We start from the raw sequence: 22,172 nt of genomic DNA, 5'->3' as shown, positions 1-22,172 counted from the left end.
TTTGCTAATTACGTGTCAACCGACTTAGTTAATTTTCATATGTTAGGATTAAAACTTGGATGTTGCATTGCATGCATATAACCGACGATATATCAAGTACGAATAACTTCCCTAATCATTAGTAGAGGCCGCTATCGAGGCGGGCGGGATTAGGTGTTCGATCAAAAGAGCTTCCTAATACGTACCCTCACCCCTTACTCCAGATCTCCGTGAGCACCCGTGTTCATTGGCATCTACGAGAGTCATTCTAGACATAGAATGCTAAGGGTAACAATTGCTTAGTGTTCATGTCTTTACTTTGTGTCTTGACATGACACGAGGTACTCGAACGGTTCCAATTTCCCATAAAAATTGGTGGCGACTCCAACAAAAATGCAAACGCTTGTTTCTCTTTCCTCCCAAGCGCCCCCGTGGGCACCCCCGCTGTCCAAATTAGTAGAGGCCGCTATCGAGGCGGGCGGGATTAGGTGTTCGATTAAAAGAGCTTCCTAATACGTACCCTCACCCCTTACTCCAGATCTCTGTGAACATCCGTGTTCATTGGCATCCACGAGAGTCATTCTAGACATAGAATGCTAAGGGTAACGAGTTCTTGGTGTTCATGTCACTACTTTGTGTCTTGACATGACACGAGGTATTCGAACGGTTCCAATTTCCCATAAAAATTGGTGGCGACTCCACAAATGCAAACGCTTGTTTCCCAAGCGCCCCCGTGGCCCCATGTCCACAGAACATAACAAGAATAGAAACATGTAACAAGTTGACTAGACTTAGCAGCACGTCAACACAAACTATCCAATAGTTCCCTAAAGGAACATCCAAGGCACAAAAATCCCGTCCTCCTTCATATTATTCAACAATATAAAAAGAGAGAGAATGGAAAAGGAGAAAGAGATAAGAACATGTATACCAAGCGGTCTTCTAGTCTCCTTTTTGCCTCAAATGGTCAATGCCTATGCCAAAGGTTAGCCAACAAATAACATATATATACAATGCAATGTTTTTATGATTTTTAAAATTTTTTGATTTTTAGGCATTTTCTTGAATTTTCTGAAATTTACAAGGATAAGAGTATATGTACAAATATAGACAATATTCACAAAGTGGATATTTCCCTCCCCACACTTGAAATTTACATTGTCCTCAATGGACTAAAGTATAGGGAGAGAATAGGAAAAATAAACAACATATTTTTGGTGGTTTTGATTTTTTTCGAAATTAAAGAACATATTTTTCGATTTTTTTGGATATTTGAAAATAAAGAACTTGTTTTTGTGTTTTTTTTGGGCCTCCTCCCCACACTTATTATTTACAACATCCAATGACGGATGAAGTGTGGTTAAGAGGCAAATTTTATTCAAAATAAAAAGAACATATTTTTTTTTTGGTTTTGTCATTTTTCAATTTTTTTGTGATTTTCGAATAGACATGCAATGCATGATCTAATCTATATGCAATATTGAAATACGATGCAAGCTATACTAGATGAATGCAATTCCTATATGTGACGATATATTACAAATTTTAAATCTAATGCAAGCCTAAGTGAATGCAACTAAATGAGCTTCTAATCTAAATATATTACATATAAGCTAAATGCGTACAAAAATTTAAATATGAATGAGCAAATTTGGATTGTAGGGAAGCATACTTGTCATTTGGATTGAATCGGAAGCAAGGTGGGCTACCAACTCGGCCCTCAAGACTCGGAATCCATGTCATCATCATCATTCTCTCCGTTTTCGTACTCGGAGTCTTGAATCAAATCATCGGGGTTGAAGGTTTGGTCACCTCCACTACCGCCGGTACCCAAGAGACCTCCCGTGAAGTCCCCACTCACCATCATCACTCCACCATCACCTCCCGAAGAAGGGTCTCCCATGAATACACCACCGAACCCCGAAGCTCCTACATCACTAGCAAAGTAGGGGCGGATGCCCCCCCCCCCCCAATGGGCGTCATGCCCCTCCGGTTGTTGCTCGGGCCTAGGGGGAAAATAGGGGCGGAGAAGTAGTCCGGTTGGAGGTTAAGACCCCCGTGAACCATCCTCCCGTCCATGCTCTGGTAATTTCCGTCGGGCCAAGAAAATTATGATGGGTGTGGGGCATCATAAGTGACGTACTCCCGCCTACAAAAATCATCGTAGAGGGGGTAGGTGCTGATGGACTGGTCGTAGTAAATGCGGTCCAACTTCCGCCCCAACACATCTCTCTCACTCGCGGCCTTAGCCGTGGAAATGTCCATCCTCTTCATCCACTCGGTAAGGGCAGGCAGCAAGGGAGGGTAGGAAGGCTGACCCGAGGAAGACCCCCCACCGGGTTGGAATTGCCATGGTGAGGGTTGGTGAGTTTGCGGCATGGAGTATTGGAGCGTGGAAGCGGTCGCCGCTCGACTATCCCTCGAATAAACACGAGGAGGGATAGAGGGTTGGTTGGTGGATACCTCCGCTTCAAGCGGGAGGAGGTAATCACTCTTGTCTTGCTCAATTTTTATCGTGGAAGCGTTGGGGAGCGGGATTGAATTACGGTGATTAATTTGCCAATATTCACGCCCGTCAAGAGGATTAAACTTAAGCCATTCAAGCTTGGTGGTCATGTATTGTTTGGTTAAATAAGTCTCCCCGAGCACCCAATTCATAGTGGAAAAATCCACCGGACGGTCCAACGATCGAGCAATGCGGGTGATGATGCCACCCACATGAATTGGGACTTTTTGTCCCGGAGAATTGGCAATCTTAGACAAGTGAATTGCAAGATGGTGAGCCACATTTATATTATAGGCGGTGGGTGTAGTAAACAAGTAGGACCCTAAAATTTCGAGTTCATTCATCCTAAAGACTCACGGCTCATCCACCGCAAGAAGAGTACAACCCATGAACCTATGCCAAACCCGAATGACGGGGTTGTGGTAAGAAATTGCGGCCTGTTTGACTCCCACGGCATCATCAAGACCGGAAATAGCCTTCCAAACCTGGGAATAATGAATTGTAGTAGGCGGGCTGTGGGATGTGGCATTTTCCGACCCAAAAATCGTAGCTAACCGGGCCAAGGAAATGGAGTGATCCCGGTTCATAAGGCAAAAACTAAGCGTAGCCACCATATTTATTTGACGGTGTTTAATGATTCTCAAACTACTAAGAAATTCCCATGTAATCCTAGGGTAAGTGTATTCATGCATATGAAACATCCCCCGCATCCCGACACCGGTAAATAAAGCCTCTGCCTCCCGAGCTAATCCAAGTGACGATAAAGACGGATGGTGCAAAATTTTTGTTGGGGTAAGGGTACGATTCTTGAAAAGAATGAACTTACCTTTCTGGGTTTGGGTGGCAAATTCCACCGTGGGAAAGTCCGGGTCCGGGTTTGTGTCGGTGGCGGCGCGTGCAATGAGTTCCGCTTGTGCCCTTGCAACATCACTCCGAGTTCTCCTTCCCGCCATTAGTGAATATTGGTGAATGTGGGTTGATTTTTGATTGATTTGGGGTGAAGATTTGTTGAGTTTTGATAGAGTTAGGGTGAGATTTGAGGGGAAATGAGGGGGAAATGAAGGAGAAAGAGATGAAGATGTGACGAAATGAGGAAAAAATGGGGTTATTTCGTGTTTTAATTCGGGGTCTGAAGGTGTGTTTTGCCGGTCTGCAGGCCGGCAGCCGGTATGCCGGCTGAGCACACGCCCTTTTTTTTAATTTCTCGAAATTTCCCTCAAGTTTCAAATGTTCTCGCTACCAGTGGACGGACCGGCTGCCGGTCCACTGGTAGAACACATCTCCAATCTTAATTCTATACATTATAACCATTGACCTGTGTGTCCTTCCGGTGAGCCGGCTGCCGGCCTACCGGCAGAACACACCTCCACTCATTTACTCAACTTCCACCAAAGCAACTTAACTCTTGATTTGTGTCCTGCCGGTGATCCGGCTGCCAGCCTCCCTGCAGAATACACTCTTTGTTCTGCGTTCTCCACATTTTCAAGTTAAAATCTCATATAGTGTGCTCCCTGCCGGTGAGCCGGCTGCCGGCCTACCGGCAGAACACACTCCCAGGTTCATTTTCCCAGTTTTGCTTCAAAATTAATTTGTGCTCGGTACCGGTAGGAGCACCGGCTGCCGGCCTACCGGCCTACCGGCAGAGCACACAACTCAGCTCAATTTCATCAATTTTACAACTTGTTCAAGTTTTCACTAACTTGAAAATCGAATTTTTTCATTTGGCCTCGGGAATCGTGTTTTCCACTATCAAGCCGACGCATCATGTCGGGATTTCGGGCCGAACGAAAATTAGACTTGTTTTCTTCAATAGTGAGCTCCATCACCAATCCAAAATCGACAAAAGATGTTCCCAAAGTCTCTCATTAACTACCTAAAATGCATGATATTTATAAATGGTGGTTGTTGTGGGACTCCACCAAACCAAATCATTGTTCAAAAATTTCAATTTGTCTCCCCCTCGGAAACGGGTTCCCCGAGGTAGAGCACTTCAACCGCACCTTTGTTGTCACCATCATAGTAACACTTGACTCGTTGACCATTGACCCTTAAGGTTCCCACTTCCTCACTCCATAGCTCAAAGGCTCCATAAGGAAATATTTGCATCACCTTGAAGGGTCCCGACCACCTCGATTTAAGCTTGCCCGGAAACACCTTAACTTTGGAGTTGAAAAGGAGAACAAGGTCTCCCACACTTAAATCTTTCTTCATGACCTTGCCATCATGCCATTTATTAGTTTAGTCTTTGTAGATTTTAGAACTCTCATAAGCTTCCAACCTCAATTCTTCAAGCTCATTCATTTGGAGAAATCAGATCTCTCCGGCGGCATCAAAGTCAAAATTCATTTCTTTGAGAGCCCACCAAGCCTTGTGTTCTAGCTCAACGGGCAAGTGACATGCCTTGCCATAAACAAGCTTGTAAGGTGTTGTGCCAAGAGGTGTCTTGTATGCGGTTCTCAATGCCCATAACACATCTGGAGGCTTTTGTGACCAATCCTTTCGGCTCTTGTTTGTCACTTTCTCTAATATGGCCTTGATTTGGCGGTTAGAAACCTCCACTTGCCCACTAGTTTGAGGGTGGTAGGCAAGAGCGGTTTTATGCCGCACTCCATGTGATTCAAGTAGAGCTTTGAAAGTACTTTTGCGGAAGTGTGATCCGCCATCGCTTATGACCACTCTTGGGGTCCCAAACCTTGGGAAAATTGTTCCTTTGAAAATTTTCATCACAACTTTGCTATTATTGGTGGGAGAGACCACCGCTTCAATCCATTTGGACACGTAGTCCACCGCTACCAAAATGTATTCATTCCCACAAGAGTTGGGAATCGGTCCCATGAAGTATATTCCCCAACAATCAAAGAGCTCAATCTCCAATATGTTGGTTAGGGGCATCTCATTCCTTTTTCCAATATTCCCAACCCTTTGGCATGCATCACACGATTTCATCAAATAATGGATGTCTTTAAACATGGAGGGCCAATAGAATCCCCCTTGGAGGATCTTGGCAATAATTCTTGTGGTCGCCAAATGTCCCCCATAAGCGGAATTGTGAACTCGGTCAACGATCTCCAAACCCTCCTCTCTAAAAACACATCTTCGGAACATTCCATCCCCACACTTGCGAAACAAGTGGGGATCATTCCAAAAGTACCTCTTTGCATCATGTCTCAACTTTCTCCTTCCCCTTGGTTCGAAATCATCCGGAATGAAACCGTTCACAAGGTAATTTGCAAGATCCGCAAACCAAGGAGTCTTGGTGCTAACTTCCAATAGGCCATCATCCCTTAGACACTCATTGATAGGTCCACTCTTGTCTTGTATCCCATGATCCTCAATGGTTAATCTTGATAAGTGGTCGGCTACAACATTTTCCGACCCGGCCTTATCCTTAATCTCCAAATCGAATTCTTGGAGTAGTAAGACCCACCTCAAGAGTCGGGGCTTTGAATCTTTCTTCACCATTAATTGTCTCAAGGCGGTCTGATCGGAGTAAACCACCATCTTAGACCCAACTAGATATTGCCGAAACTTTTCAACGGCATGCACAATTGCCAACATCTCCTTTTCGGTCGTAGAGTAGTTACATTGTGTCGGGTCAAGGGTCTTGCTTTTGTAATAGATTACATGATGCCTCTTGTCAACCATTTGCCCAAGGACCGCACCTACCGTGAAGTCTGATGCATTGCACATGATCTCGAAAGGGAGGTTCCAATTTGGAGCCCGGATTATTGGAGCCGTGACCAATGCTTCCTTCAACCTATTGAAAGACTCAAGATAAGGTGCATCAAATACAAAAGGAGCATCTTTGAAGAGTAATGAAGTCAATGGCTTTGCAATTTTCGAAAAGTCCTTAATGAAACGCCTATAGAATCCGGCGTGGCCTAGAAAACTCCTCACTCCCTTCACATTGGAAGGAGGTGACAGTTTTCTATCACGGCAACCTTAGCGCCATCGACTTCAATACCCCTTCTAGAGATAACATGACCGAGTACAACCCCCTCCTCAACCATAAAATGGCATTTTTCCCAATTTAGGACAAGGTTGTGCTTTTCACATCTCTTCAACACATTTGTCAAGTTGTCAAGACCATGATCAAAGGAGTCTCCATGGACACTAAAGTCGTCCATGAAGACTTTCATGCTTTTCTCAAGATAGTCCGAAAAGATGGCCATCATGCACCTTTGAAAGATGTCGGGTGCATTACACAACCCGAATGACATTCTACGATATGCATAGACTCCTATGGGACATATTAAGTTTGTCTTTTCTTGGTCCTCCGGGTGAATAGGGATTTCGAAGAACCCGAAGTAACCATCTAGAAAGCAATAATATGCATGACCCGCAAGTCTCTCGAGCATTTGGTCTATAAAGGGGATTGGGAAATGGTCCTTAAGGGTGGTGGCATTAAGTTTCCTGATACGTGCATTTTATATAGTCCTTTTAGGCCTTTTTATGCACGTATTTATATGCTATTATCGTAGTTTTATGCTACGAAATGCCCCGAATATGCTACTTTGGTTTGTTTTGTCTTACTTGCAGGAATGGACCAGAAAGTAGTGAAATCAAGCTTTTCACCATCCGTTTTGCATGCATTTAGAGGAAGAGTGAATTTGGAGCGGGAATGTAGCTGTCTTGAGATGCGCAAAGAAGTAAGATAGCTAGGCGAGCAAAGGAAGAACTTCAAATTGCTAGTTCCTACTTTGAAGAGCCATATCTCGAGTTATACAACTGATTTTCAAGTTATTCCAATTGTATATGAAAGTTTGTCCTCTTAGCTTTCCAACGCCACCGTAATCGTCCTGTTTGCCCAAGTAACGAAGAAATGGCAGCCGTTTTAAGTTCAGTACGCGAAGCAGGAATTGTGCGTTGGAAAGTACTCGATCGAGTACAATTGTGTTCGATCGACTCCTTTTTATACTCGATCGAGTAGTTGCATTTTAGGGTTTACTCGATTGAGTATTTATTTCACTCGATCGAGTGGTTTGAGCTTAATTTTGCTCGATCGAGTGGTTTCAAATCACTCGATCGAGTGGTTTCTTATTGGGCTCAGGCTTTTTTTAGCTTTATTTTGTTTCTAGGTCAAATAAAATCGTCTTTCCTATAAATAGGAAGACGACAGTACACCTTAGACATCACTTTTACAATACTTTTTCCCTGTTACTGTTACTTATTGCTTTCCTCTCTTTTCCAGATCTTTTCTTTGTAATTTTCTCTCTTTTCCCTTTTCTCTTTATTTAATGTTTATTATTTCTCTTTCTTTTGTTTTTATTCTTCCCTTTACCATGTCTAGCTAATTATCCCTGCTAGGATTAGGGGATTCGATGAATGAATGTTAATTGCTAATTAGTTTGCAGATTGTTGTTGTTGTTTTTGTCTATGTTGTTAATCGCTACTTTAATTGTATCTTGCTGATTGAATCGATGCAACTAGCCTTTTAATTTTGGTAAACCTTGACCTAGACCGGAAGGTTGGAAGGGGTGAGACCCGCAGTGAACAATAGAAGACTTTAGTGAGGGCGGAAGCTAAGCTAATAGTATTTTAGGACGAATTGAGACCGGAAGGAAATATTCATTGTCCCTTAGACCGACACATCGACTAATCTGTGACCTTAACTGCAATTAATTGACATTCATTGATGAACCGACATCCTAGTTTCCTTTCCCTCTGCTTAATTTCTCTTATCTCTATTTCTCTTGCCTTAATCTCGTTAGTTTAGTTAAAACAATTAAAACCCCCGTCCTGTGACCCTAGACAGACCAAATTGACGAGTAGATAGTGACCGCCTTCCTGTGGAGATCGACCCTACTTACCGCTGACTTCTGTTAGTAGTAGCTAGGTATTTATTTTTGGTACCTGACGACGGTATCAAATTTTGGCGCCGTTGCCGGGGAGGCAATTACTTTATTTATTTGTTTAATTTTGTCTGTTTTTAGCCTCAAGGGATTTTTTCTTTGAGGCCGTTCTAATCTTTTTCTTTAGTGGTGTTTTGATAGGTCCTACAGGTCCTACCTAGACAGTTCTAGGTAAAAGATCGTCAAAGGGAAGGCTTGAGTACCTTTGACCCGTCACCTATGTTCCATTATATGGCGCAGCAGGTGATTTACTGTGGGAGATGTGGTGCTGCTGGGCACAATGCAGCTAATTTCATGGCAGAGAACGATGAGGTCTACGCGTTCAAGCACCGTAGACGAGCTAGCCATTCCTCTGTAGTTGTGCCGCCACATCTACCTTATCAACGAGGCTATAACAAGCCTCCGTTTGTCTGGTCGTCGCAACAACAAGCTCCTCCTCCTGATAAACGGAAAGAAGAGATTGCTGAGCTGAAGTCTATGGTGAAGGCACTTGCATTCCGAGTGCAAGAAGATGATAGACGTAAAGAAGCTCAACTCATTGAGCTGGAGTCTCAAATAGCTCAACTAGCTGCTGAGTCGAATAGTAGGCAACCAGAGAAGGTATACTTTACCGAGAGTGGTCTTTCCCATGAAGGACCCGAGTTGCCTGGCGCTATTAATGATTTGGATGACTCGGATTACGAAGATCTATCCGAAAATGAAGCGAGTTATGAAGATTTCTGTGATGCACTGCAAAGATCACTCGATCGAGATAGTAATAGTGCTCGATCGAGTGGATTACCAGAGAAAACGTTCGATCGAACAGTTCAATGTGCTCGATCGAGTGAAAATCAGGAAGAAAGCCTTCGATCGAGTGATAATTTTACTCGATCGACTGATTTAGCCAGGGCGAGCAAGGATTTATCTCTTGGGCTCGTTCCAGATGACGACTTTGATGATGATAATGGTTACGGTGAATCTCCCCTTTTCAAGGCCGAGCTAGATGCGCTTGAGGCTGCGATTTACGGGACAGATTCCACGGAGGAGGGTGACGAGAAGGTAGTTGAGTCAGTGATTGCTCCTAGCACGGAAGAGGTAATATCTTCCTTTGTCAATGATTCCGTCATTGAGAGCAACCAACCCGAGATAGTTAACGATAATTTTATTATTGTTTGTTTGAGTAGTACATTGCCTCATTTGACTTATGCTTCGCATTTTAATGTTGTACCCCCTCCCAGTTGGTCAATTAATTTAACACTTTTTCACCGTTCTTATCATCTTAATTTTGTTAATCTGAAACGATACTCTAAATTATTGATAATTGCTCCCGAGCTCCTTTATTTTGTCGACAAATTTAGGAGATGTCATAGGAAATTTTTAGGCTTAAACGTTTATACATGTTATTTTCCTATGTTGCTATTATACTTTGGTGCTACTTATGCTCTTGTGTAGCACATGCGCAGTTATACAATCTACTGTTAAGAGCTTTGAGTTACTTTGATTCTGACTGACTGGAGCAGCTGTTGAGGAAAAGAAGGTCGAGCTGGGACCTGTCTGAAACTAGCGCTACGCGGGAGGCAACCCGGAGATTTTATTTTCAGTTGTTTTTCAAACATTACATTTCATTTCAGTTTTGCGTTGTAATAATTGGTTTTCATACCATAGACTATTTCAGTTATGCTTGCTTTGTTAGTTTTGCGAGCTGTTTTTATTGCGTCTTTGCAGGAATTTATTAAGGATGGCTCGATCGAGTACTTTTTGTACTCGATCGAACCCTTTTGCTGCTGAATCTACTCGATCGAGCATTTATGCTACTCGATCGAGTACCTGCAAAGAGAGAAACAACTCGATCGACCACTATTCTTCTTCGATCGAGCAGTTTAGTATGCCCAGTTCATTCGATCGAGTATAATTCTCTCTTGATCGAGTGCCTTTGGATGCCTTTTGCATGGATTAGCTTCTTGCGACGGTATTTGGCAGCTGATTGTGACCTCCCATGTTGCTGGCTGGTTTGGGGAGGTCCCTACTTCGCGTGATCTTGTAAGCTTTCCGCATCTCACTCTTTTTCTTTTAGTTTGCGTTTCCTTTCCATGTTTTGGTACAACGAGGGTATTGTACGGTTTGGTTTGGGGAGGTTATGCATCCATATCTGTGTCTGCATTTATGTTTTTATTGCATTTCTGTTATCACGTTTAATTTCTGTATGCACTGTTGTTTATTTTTATAAAATTCAAAAATCTCAAAAAAAATTGAAAAAATTTCAAAAATCTCACGTCTACTTTTGCATATAGGTTGAGTCGGAACGGTTGATTTCAATGATGAAATTGCACTATAATTGTCCTTTTTACTTAAGCCTTGCATAAAACTATTATCTTTTTAGCTTTGTATTTTGCATATCTACGAGTTAATGTTAAATTTAGCTGAACGAATAGACTTGACCTGAAATTTTGGCGAGCTACTTATAATTTTTGAGTTTTAGAGCCTAATAACTGGTGTCATTTGTGACCAGTTTCATGTAGGATTGTGAGTAGTTAATCCTTGCATAGCATGTTCATCAATTTGCACGTATATGAAATTCAATTGCTTTTTGCCTACATACATTCGGGTTAGTAGTTGGTGTCACATGCAGGGAGGTGCTTACATTTCCCCTTTCTTTCATTTTTACCCATTTAACTCCACATTAGCCAAATTTGCATGTGACCCTTAGCTACATCCAAATTTAGCCTGCCTTGTCAAGCTAGTTTAGATTATTTTGCGGTATATAATTTATTGTGCCAAATTTGGCTTGTATCCATTGACTTGGAGTTGGTATTTAATGAAGAAAAGGAGGATGAAAAAAAGAAGAAAAAAAAGAAAGAGAAATCGAAAAAAAAATCGAAAAAAAAAGAAACCGTGATGAAAAAAAGAAAGAAAAAGATGTTGTTTGATGAGACGGTTTCGCTCCTATGCTTTATTTACATTTATTGAGGAGTATTTTCAGTTCGGTTTGGTGAGTTTTGTGCCAAATGAAGGGCATATGTGCTTAATTCATAATTGAGTTGGAAATGGATGTTGTTATATGGTTTTGTTTATGTACTAGCTTGGCCGCCTATACCTCCACATCCCCATAAATTTTTTGCCTTTTCTTAACCATTGCCTCACTTTACCATATTTTTGTAAGCCCTCGGCTGTGACAGGACCTTGTTTGGTTGGAATGTGTGTATGGCAGCTAGAATTGCCTTTCATATTAGTTGCATGCATGTTTATGTGGGTCATAGTCTAGGTGAGCGACTATATTCCTTTCTCTCTTACATTCATATGCTTACCCTTTGCTTCATGAGAGAAGAATGACCCATGAGAGTCCATTATTAAAGGTCTTACAAGGTCGACGGTTCAGCTTTATTATAAACATCCTACAACTCGTTTGCATTTGTCTGTTTGCTATAAGTGTTAGTTTGCTTGCATTAAATCGGTTTAAGTGGGCATTTGTAGCTAGCTCTGAGTTATCTTTTCCGTTCCATTAGTTGCATTTAGTTTACTCGAGGACGAGTAAAGGTTTGGTTTGGGGAGATTTGATACGTGCATTTTATATAGTCCTTTTAGGCCTTTTATGCACGTATTTCTATGCTATTATCGTAGTTTTATGCTACGAAATGCCCCGAATATGCTACTTTGGTTTGTTTTGTCTTACTTGCAGGAATAGACCAAAAAGTAGTGAAATCAAGCCTTTTACCGTCCGTTTTGCATGCATTTAGAGGAAGAGTGAATTTGGAGCGGGAATGTAGCTGTCTTGAGATGCACAAAGAAGTAAGATAGCTAGGCGAACAAAGGAAGAACTTCAAATTGCTAGTGCCTATTTTGAAGAGACATATCTAGAATTCTACAACTGATTTTCAGGTGATTCCAATTGGATATGAAAGCTTGTCCTCTTAGCTTTCCAACACCTCCGGAATCGTCCTGTTTGCCCAAGTAACGAAGAAATGGCAGCCGTTTGAAGTTCAGTGCGCGAAGCAGGAATTGTGCGCTGGAAAGTACTCGATCGAGTACAATTGTGTTCGATCGACTCCTTTTTCTACTCGATCGAGTAGTTGCATTTTAGGGTTTACTCGATCGAGTATTTATTTCACTCGATCGAGTGGTTTGAGCTTAATTTTGCTCGATTGAGTGGTTTCAAATCACTCGATCGAGTGGTTTCTTATTGGGCTCGGGCTTTTTTTAGCTTTATTTTGTTTCTAGGTCAAATAAAATCGTCTTTCCTATAAATAGGAAGACGACAGTACACCTTAGACATCACTTTTACAATACTTTTTACCTGTTACTGTTACTTATTGTTTTCCTCTCTTTTCCGGATCTTTTCTCTGTAATTTTCTCTCTTTTCTCTTTATTTAATGTTTATTATTTCTCTTTCTTTTGTTTTTATTCTTCCCTTTACCATGTCTAGCTAATTATCCCTGCTAGGATTAGGGGATTCGATGAATGAATGTTAATTGCTAATTAGTTTGCAGACTGTTGTTGTTTTTGTCTATGTTGTTAATCGCTGCTTTAATTGTATCTTGCTGATTGAATCGATGCAATTAGCCTTTTAATTTTGGTAAACCTTGACCTAGACCGGAAGGTTGGAAGGGGTGAGACCCGCAGTGAACAATAGAATACTTTAGTGAGGGCGGAAGCTAAGCTAATAGTATTTTAGGGCGAATTGAGACCGGAAGGAGATATTCATTGCCCCTTAGACTGACACATCGACTAATCTGTGACCTTAACTGCAATTAATTGACATTCATTGATGAACCAACATCCTAGTTTCCTTTCCCTCGGCTTAATTTCTCTTATCTCTATTTCTCTTGCCTTAATCTCGTTAGTTTAGTCAAAACAATTAAAACCTCCATCCTGTGACCCTAGACAAACCGAATTGACGAGTAGATAGTGACCGCCTCCTTGTGGAGATCGACCCTACTTACCGCTGACTTCTGTTAGTAGTAGCTAGGTATTTACTTTTGGTACCTGACGACGGTATCATTTCCTATAGTCGATACACATTCGCCATCCCGTCACCGGTCTAGTGGGTAGGTGGGTCCCGTCTTCTTGCTCAACCATGGTCACCCCTCCCATCTTGGGTACCACGTAAACCGGACTCACCCATTTTCTATCCGTTATTTGATAGATAATCCCGGCCTCAAGTAATTTCAAAACTTCATTTTTAACTACCTCGGCCATTTTAGGGTTTATCCTCCTAAGACCATCTACCTTGGGTTGACTCCCCTCTTCTAAGACAATTATATGCATGCACAAACTCGGGCTTAAGCCCTTGATGTCATCGATGCTATACCCAAGTGACCCTTTGTGAGTTCTCAAAGTTTTCAAAAGTTTCATTTCTTGTGACTCACTTAAGTTAGCATTTATGATCACGGGGTAAGCCTCCCCCTCACCAAGGAAAGAATACTTGAGTGAGGGAGGTAAAGGTTTGAGTTGTACCTTCGGAGGGAGAAAGCCCTCCACTTTCTTCAAAAGCTCTTCATCTACATCATGATCTTCTTTCATTGCTTCATCATGTAATGATATTTGGAAGACGTCTTCCATTTTCGCTTTTTCTCGGGCCACTTCATGAACTACCTCATCAATCACTTCAATAGTCCTTAACCTTTCAACTCTTGGTCCTTTCATCAAATGTGGAAGGTTAAATTCGACATTGTTGCCCTCAATTTGGAAGGTTAGCCGCCCATTCTTCACATCAATAAGCACTCCTCCGGTAGCCAAAAACGGCCTACCTAGGATGATGGGGGTATGCATGGCTATCCTCCGGGATGAAAAGGACAACAAAATCGGCGGGGATTAAAAGCTTTCTAACTTTGACGGACCTATCCGCCAATTGGAGAGTCATGGTAGTAGGAGCAAGGTTATGAATGCCAATTTTCTTTACAACTTTTAAAGGAATGACACTCACACTGGCTCCCAAATCACAAAGAGCTCTTGATATAGGAACACCACCAACTACATATGGGATTGAAAAGCTTCTCGAGTCACCAAGTTTAGTGGGCATCTTGTTAAGGATATGAGCACTACATGCCTCTTCTATTGCCACTATCTCTTGGTCACCCAAGACCCTCTTCTTAGTCAAGATATCTTTCAAAAAAATTGAGTAAGTTGGCATGTTTAAAATCACTTCCGTAAAGGGTAGGGTGACTTAAAGTTTCTCAAGCATATCACAAAACTTGGCATACTTAGAGTTTTTCCTACTCTTTACAGCTCTTGAGGGATAAGGAATATGAGACACAAGTTGAGAATTGGAAGGTACCTTTGGAGGAAGCGAATTCTTTGTTACCTTTTTGGTGTGTTGCAAAGGCACTTCTTCAATAGCTTCTTCCTCATAAATGAGGTCTTCCATATATCCATCAACATCTTTTTCAACTTGAATTCCCCCACTTGAAGACTCTTCACAAGCTTTCTTCCCCTTCTTGGCTTCACTCACTCTAGCCGATGGTGTCATGGATGGGCTTTCCTTTTCACCACTCATTTCCATCCTATTCCTCTTGGGATCCCCATCAACTTCTACCTCGAGATCTTTGTAGGGGTCCTCAAGCTCTACACCGCTCCTCAAAACTACCGCATGAGCATGGTGGCTATTTGAGGCGTCCTTGGAACTTTGTCCTTGGGCTAATAGACCACAGGGCGGCCTTTGAGGGTTAGCCATAGCATGAGAGGCCATCCTTGATTCCATCTCCCTCATATCTTTAAGGAAAGTAGACCTTAAGTTTGCTTGTTCTTGTTGGCTTGCCTTTATGAAATTAGCCGATGGTGTCATGGATGGGTTTCCTTTTCACCACTCATTTCCATCCTATTCCTCTTGGGATCCCCATCAACTTCTACCTCGAGATCTTTGTAGGGGTCCTCAAGCTCTACACCGCTCCTCAAAACTACCGCATGAGCATGGTGGCTATTTGAGGCGTCCTTGGAATTTTGTCCTTGGGCTAATAGACCACCGGGCGGCCTTTGAGGATTAGCCATAGCATGAGAGGCCATCCTTGGTTCCATCTCCCTCATATCTTTAAGAAAAGTAGAACTTAAGTTTGCTTGTTCTTGTTGGCTTGCCTTTATGAAATTAGCCGATGGTGTCATGGATGGGTTTCCTTTTCACCACTCATTTCCATCCTATTCCTCTTGGGATCCCCATCAACTTCTACCTCGAGATCTTTATAGGGGTCCTCAAGCTCTACACTGCTCCTCAAAACTACCGCATGAGCATGGTGGCTATTTGAGGCATCCTTGGAACTTTGTCCTTGGGCTAATAGACCACCGGGCGGCCTTTGAGGGTTAGACATAGCATGAGAGGCCATCCTTGATTCCATATCCCTCATATCTTTAAGGAAAGTAGACCTTAAGTTTGCTTGTTCTTGTTGGCTTGCCTTTATGAAATTAGCCATGTCTTGGCTATGTTGAACTTGCATATTCTTCACAATCTTTAAAAGTTCACTTTGGGAGGGTTCACTTTGAGGTTCTTGATAAGGTTGGTTGGCTATGGGTAAAGGTAACCTATAGTCATACCGAGTGTTGGGACCTTGGTTGTTGTTTTGTCCCCCTAGAGAATTACCTCTAGGACCATTGTTGTTGAAGTTTGGTCCTTGACCTTGATCTTGAAACCCTTGAGCATACCATTGCCCAAAGCCTCGATTAGCTTGATTCACTTGATTCCCTTGATAGAACCCTTGGTTGTTTTGATTTTCTCCAAAATCTTGGTAACCTTGAGGTTGGTTCCCATAGTTTTGGTTTTGATTGTTGTTTGGCCATTGGTTTTGATTTCCGGGGTTATTTCTTTGGTTGGAGTATCCTCCCCTTGGTTGAGAAAATCCGGGTGGATTATTTGGGGCTTGTGGCTGAAGATGTTGTGGGTTTTGAACATTGGTACTCTTGTAGCTAAAATTGGGGTGGTTCTTCAAACCGTATGGTAGAAGTTAGTGTTTGGGTTGTAGACATTGGGATTGTTGTAGGGTGGTCTTGGTGGTCTTGTATTGTTGTTATAACTTTGGAAAGCATTAACATCTTGGACATTCTCCTCATACCCACCATTATAATTGTTGGCACACATGTCAAAAGTGTGGCCATGCCCATTAATTCCATTTAGACTCCCCCTAAACCCTAGAAGGATTTCTACTCACACATATTCAAATGGTTCAAACAAACAAATGAAGAAAACAAACAATCAAAAGAGATGACATAGTATGAATTCCAACAATGATAAAAGACAACTTGAAATGTAAACAATTGATTAAACAAGTAAATAAGAAGAGAAATGTACCAACAATGAGTAAAGATGGTTGCTTTAATTGAATTAATGAAGAGAATCCTTCAATATCTCTTATTACAACCCAATAACCAAATGTAAACAATTGATAATAATTACTACTAAGCTAATTTTACTAAATGATTAATATTGATTAAGGAAAGATTAGTGCTTTGATTAAGGAAAGATTGCATAAATTAAGGAAAGTATTCAGATCTAGGGTTGTGTGTACAATTGAATAGGGAAGGGGTATTTATAGTCTTTCATTGGATTAGAGGAAAGGAGGAAGTAAAGCCCAATTCTCGCAGCTTGTTGCTCTGTGCCGGTGGACCGGCTACCGGTCAGCCTACCGGTAGCGCGCCTTCTTGCCATTTTGGAGTTGAACTTTGGAAATTGACTGGCGTGTGTGTTCTGCCGGTGGACCGGCTGTCGGCCTGCCGGCAGAACACACTCTTCTATACTCCAATTCCTTTCGTTGATGCGTCTTCTACCGGCTGGCCGGCTACCGGTGCATGTACCGGTAGCGAGACCATTGCTCTTTTTCTTCTTCTATCTTCAATTCAAGGCTGTTGTGCTCTGCCGGTGGACCGGTTGTCGGCCTGCCGGCAGAGCATACTTCTTCAGCTTTTCCACTTTTCCTTGTAGTGACAGGTGAGGGGTGTTTTGCCGGTGGCAGGACCAGCCGCCGGTCTGCCGGCAGAACATGTTTCTTCAGGTTTTTCACCCCTTTTCTTCTCAAGCTAACACGAGTTAGCTTCTTCACTCGATCTTCATTCTGTCTTGCCTTTTCCGAGGCCAATCCCCTACAAAAGGAGTACGGGGAGTCATAATATCGATGTACATGAAATGAAGGGCAAAACACGAGCGATAGTGAGCTAGAAACGTGTTATAGAAGGCAAAATGCATGAGAAACGAGAAGTGAAATGGTATAAACTAATCACATATCATGAAGGCGTGGGGCCAAACCAATAAAGGAAGATGAGCATGAGTAATTAAAGATAAACCTGTTTCAACAATATGACGGTGACGCCTTTCAGTAAAACCGTTGTGTTCCGGTGTATCAGGAGGGCATGTGAGGTGAGTAATGTCATTAATATGTAAATTCGGAGTAAGTTTCTTAAACTCACCACCATTATCCGAATAAAATCGACAAATTGGTTTCCCAAAAAAATTTCAACAAGAGCTCGAAATTTAAGGAAAACAGACTAGGTGTCGGATTTTTGTTTTAGCGGGTAAAGCCAAATATAATGAGAGAAGTGATCAACAAAAATGATATAGTAGTTGTATGACTCGGATGACACGATAGGGGAACACCAAACATCAGAATAAATAAGATCGAGAGGAGCGGATGAATTGAGAGTAGATGTCGCAAAAGAAAGTTTGTGGTTTTTATGAAGATGACAAGAAATATATTGATCGGAAATAGGAATACGTAAATTAAATTGAGAATTAAAAAGATGCATAATTTTGTTGGACGGATGACCAAGACGATGATGCCACGACGATTGTCCTGGTGTTAGAGCTAAGTGTACGTGAGGCGAAGACGGAATCCACACATACATTCCACCAATTTGTGGACCTTGAAGAAGAAGCTTGCCCGTCTGGATATCGTTAATTGAAAAAGAAGAATATGACAATATAGCATAAGCATGGTTATCATAACAAAATTGAGATACGGAAAATAATTTGCGAGAAATTTTTGGTACGATAAGAACATTATTGAACAAAAGCGATTTGGAAGAGGAGTTTAAGAGAGTCAAAGAACTGGTATGGGTGATATGAAGCGGAGAACCATCTCCAATATAGAGATCGTCTAGACCCTCGTATGGTGAGTGAAGAGAAAGTGTATTGAGGTCACCAGTAATGTGATGCGATACTCCACTGTCAACTACCCAAGACTTCGGTAGAGCAGTGGCAGAGAAAGAAACCGTGTGGGCTTGTGGACGAGGTCCACGTTGCTGTCTAGTGAATTGTCCCTTTTGCAAAGTCTATTGAATTCTTGCCTATTACTTCTTTGTTAAATTGTCCCTTTTGCAAAGTTTTCATCTTTTAAGCATTTTCCATGACTTTTCCAAACCCAAGTTTCTCCTTTTATGTTTCATACATGTTGACCATTGTTAATATTCATCATTTGTGATTAGTTTTAATTGTTGAGTCTTAATTGTTATTAGTGCTTTAATTAATTGTTAGTCAATAATTTACAATTCAAGTCTTTAGGGGGCATTTGGTTGGATGTCTATAAGAAAGGGAAAGGGAAACAAAGTTATTGATTTCCTTTGTTGGTGTTTGTTTGACACAAACAAAGAGAATGAACCTTACCCCTCAATCCATCTAACTCCTTACCCGTCCCCCCACCCCCCAAGGTATGCGATTTCATTACTCTTGTTACCCTTCAATCACCTTGCTTACCTACCACCACACTTGCGGCTCCCACCACACCAGTCACCATCAAGACGCCATCGCCACACCACCACCACCAAAACCACCACCACACATAAACCACCACTGCAACACCACCGTCACAACCACCATGACGGCACCACTACCATCACCACCACCACCACGACGTCACCACCATCACCACCACCACAACCACCCTACATAAATCACCACCCGCACACCAAAACAAACCACAAACCACCACAGTTCATTTTTTTGATGTAACCAAACAACTAGTTAAGTTTTAGGTAATCCCTTACCTTTTCCCCTCTTACCCTTTCTAGTTTCCTTTCCCTTTCCCTTTCCTTTTCTCTAACCAAACACCTCCTTAGTTTAAAAGTCCTTTTCTTGGGTTCGACCCTTACTTGCACTATATTACTTTATCAATTAGAGTAGTCCAGAGTTTAGTTAGGTTTACAAATTTGTTTGTTTGATAGGTTAATTAGAGTATTTAACGACACCTAGTCTTTTCCTATCAAGTACCTAAGAATTTTTCGACTCTCACAACCAAGAGTAACTATGTTTCAATTAGAGAAAATTGGTTATCTTGGTGTCTATACTAGTGGATGAACAATCTTGGTGTGTAGACAATTGGATGATCTTTGTGTATGTGTGTGACGAGTTTTAGTATCATATGAAAGTTGGTTAATGAATTCTAGGTGTCCTAAGACATTAGATATAATTCCTTGACTATTTGTCTCCCATTTCCCATATTTATCTTGTTTTATGCCCAATGACCCAAGTGAACTCGAAAGCTCTAGTCTTTCTCATATTGATCAATTACAATCTTATTTAGTCAAATTTTATATTTATTTGCACCTTAGTTTACCATTAATCAAACCTCGTTCATTTATTAGGCTAAATTGGGACTTAAACGGACAAGTATACACCCCCGCCATCTTTGTGTTCGACACCCTAATTATACTACTTAATTTGGGTTCTTTATAAATTGTTTTTGATTGGGAAACGACGACAAATCCCACTATAATTGACCCCCTTACCTTTTCCAAAATATGAAATCAAACTCTTTTGTAATTTTCGGCCAATATCTCACCTGAATTTCATTTTCTCGTCAATATATCCTTTATATATTTAACATTTTCCTCAACAACAACAACATTACCCCAATGCCAAAATGGCTACCGCAAATTGCGGGGTAAGGGGGGTCGGATGTACGCAGCCTTACCCTTGTGTTAGCAACACAAAGAGGTTGTTTCCGAGTGACCCAAGATGAAAATTGCGTCGAGAACTGCATCGAACGACCACTACTTCACAAGAGAAAGAAACGCAGCCACTTTAGTGAGCCATTTTGCTTTATTCCATCATAATCCAGAACCAAAGAGTAATGAATCTTTGGCTCCATTGAAAATATGGAAACATTTCCTCCTAAAAAATAAAAATGCATATGATATAACCATAGGTATACAACTACAAATTTTTGGACTTATACAAAGGAAATATAAATATTGATCAATTGTACATCTATCATGTTTATCTTCTCAAATTATGTTATTGACGGCTTCTTGTGGCTGACTCAAAGGGCTTGAACAGACGAAGAAGGAAGCCGAGAAGTTGAGTGGATGCTTGCTCAATGTAAAGAAGACTTGAGGGTTTCTGAAATGAGTAATTATGCGCTTAAGTGACATCTTAATCAAACTAGTTGCTCGTCTGTCATTTATACTATTAATTTCCCTCCAATGGAAGATCCTCTTAGCCAAATTTTATTATCGTTCTTATTCGAATAAACTACAACACCCTCAAGTTGGTTAATTTGCAAAAGGGTTTTTTGTCAAACACAACCTTTAAAAAACTTTTTTTTCCAAACACAACCTTTAAAAAAAAAGTTTGTCAAACACAACCTTTAATAAATTTTTTTTTGTCAAACACGACTTTTTGGCCGCTTGCAATGGGATGACTTTCAGTCTATATTTGAGATCGCAAACGAGGTCGATTTGAGATGTTCTTAGACTTGTTGGAAAGGTGGGAGTACAGACTTTCTAGGAGTTGTCATCACGGTGGCCAAAGGTGGCCTTATGTGGGGTCAATTGGTGCGTAAAGTAGGGCTGGTCAAAGAAAGTGTTAGAAGTTTGGGTTTATAGTGGGTTGTTAGAGGGGTTTTCGAGGGTCTTTTAATGGGGTTATGATATTTTGTTTGGTCTGAAATTTGGTATGTAGATTAAAGGGAGTGCAGGGTACATCGTAGTTGTGTTGTTTGTGGTGGGCGTTGGTTGCAAGTGGTGGTTCAGGGGAGTGAATTGACCCACGGAAAAATCCTACTTTAACTTACATCAAACCCATGTGACCAGCCTTACTTTATACACCAATATACCCCTTATAAGGCCACCTTTGACCACCTTGTTGACAACCGCTGGAAAGCCTGTACTCCCACCTTTCCAACGAGTTCAAAAACACCTTAAACCGATCTCGTTTGCTATTTCAAACATCAACTGAAAGTCACCCCATTACAAGTGCTCAAACTTTGGCCAAAATGTCGTGTTTGACAAAAAAAAAAATTATTAAAGGTTGTGTTTGACAAACTTTTTTTTTAAAGGTTGTGTTTGGAAAAAAAAGTTTTTTAAAGGTTGTGTTTGACAAAAAACCCTTTGCAAAATAAAATTGAATAACCTAATTGTAAAGATACTCCATACCCTTCGAATCAAAGTAATAAATTGGTAGATTCTTATAAAATTGGTTTATGCATATAAGCACCGATGAAAAATTGAAATTCCGGTGAGAAATTGGCCGGAAAATTATATAAGGGTTTAATTTCACATTTTGTAAAAATTAAGGGGGTTAATTACTTCAATTAAAAGTTAAGGAGTTAGATTTTACAATTCACTAAAGTAAAGGAATTTAATTACCACTTCTAAAAAAATTGAGTTAAAAAATTTAGAAAAAGGTGTTATAAACTACTTTTTGATCCGCTTTATGACTCTAACTTGCACATAGTCACATATCCTATACAACTGGCTCGTATTTGACCTGACCCTCATGACTAGACCCTTCTGACCAACCCACCCAGCTTGTTTAACAGACCTATTCACAAGTCACAACTATTTTAATAATATTATAAAAAGAAAAGGGTTTTAGTGTTGTAAGATATCACACGTCATGTAATTATCAGAAGCAAGAATAGCTATTTTTCAATCGCCTATCTTTTCCA

General features: G+C 41.1%; 1 protein-coding gene across 1 annotated transcript; it reads right to left on the bottom strand.

Moving 5' to 3' along the window:
- Positions 1-14,056: 14,056 nt before the first annotated feature.
- LOC141655174 (uncharacterized) lies at positions 14,057-14,443 on the bottom strand. Its single transcript, XM_074462266.1, has one exon. The coding sequence runs from the start codon at positions 14,441-14,443 to the stop codon at positions 14,057-14,059; it is 387 nt and encodes a 128-aa protein (XP_074318367.1).
- Between the last annotated feature and the right edge of the window lie 7,729 nt (positions 14,444-22,172).

This window comes from Silene latifolia, chromosome 5 (assembly GCF_048544455.1).
Source record: "Silene latifolia isolate original U9 population chromosome 5, ASM4854445v1, whole genome shotgun sequence".
Lineage (NCBI taxonomy): Eukaryota > Viridiplantae > Streptophyta > Magnoliopsida > Caryophyllales > Caryophyllaceae > Silene > Silene latifolia.
The sequence above is the reverse complement of the archived record's forward strand: the minus strand, read 5'-3'. Positions and strand labels throughout refer to the sequence as shown.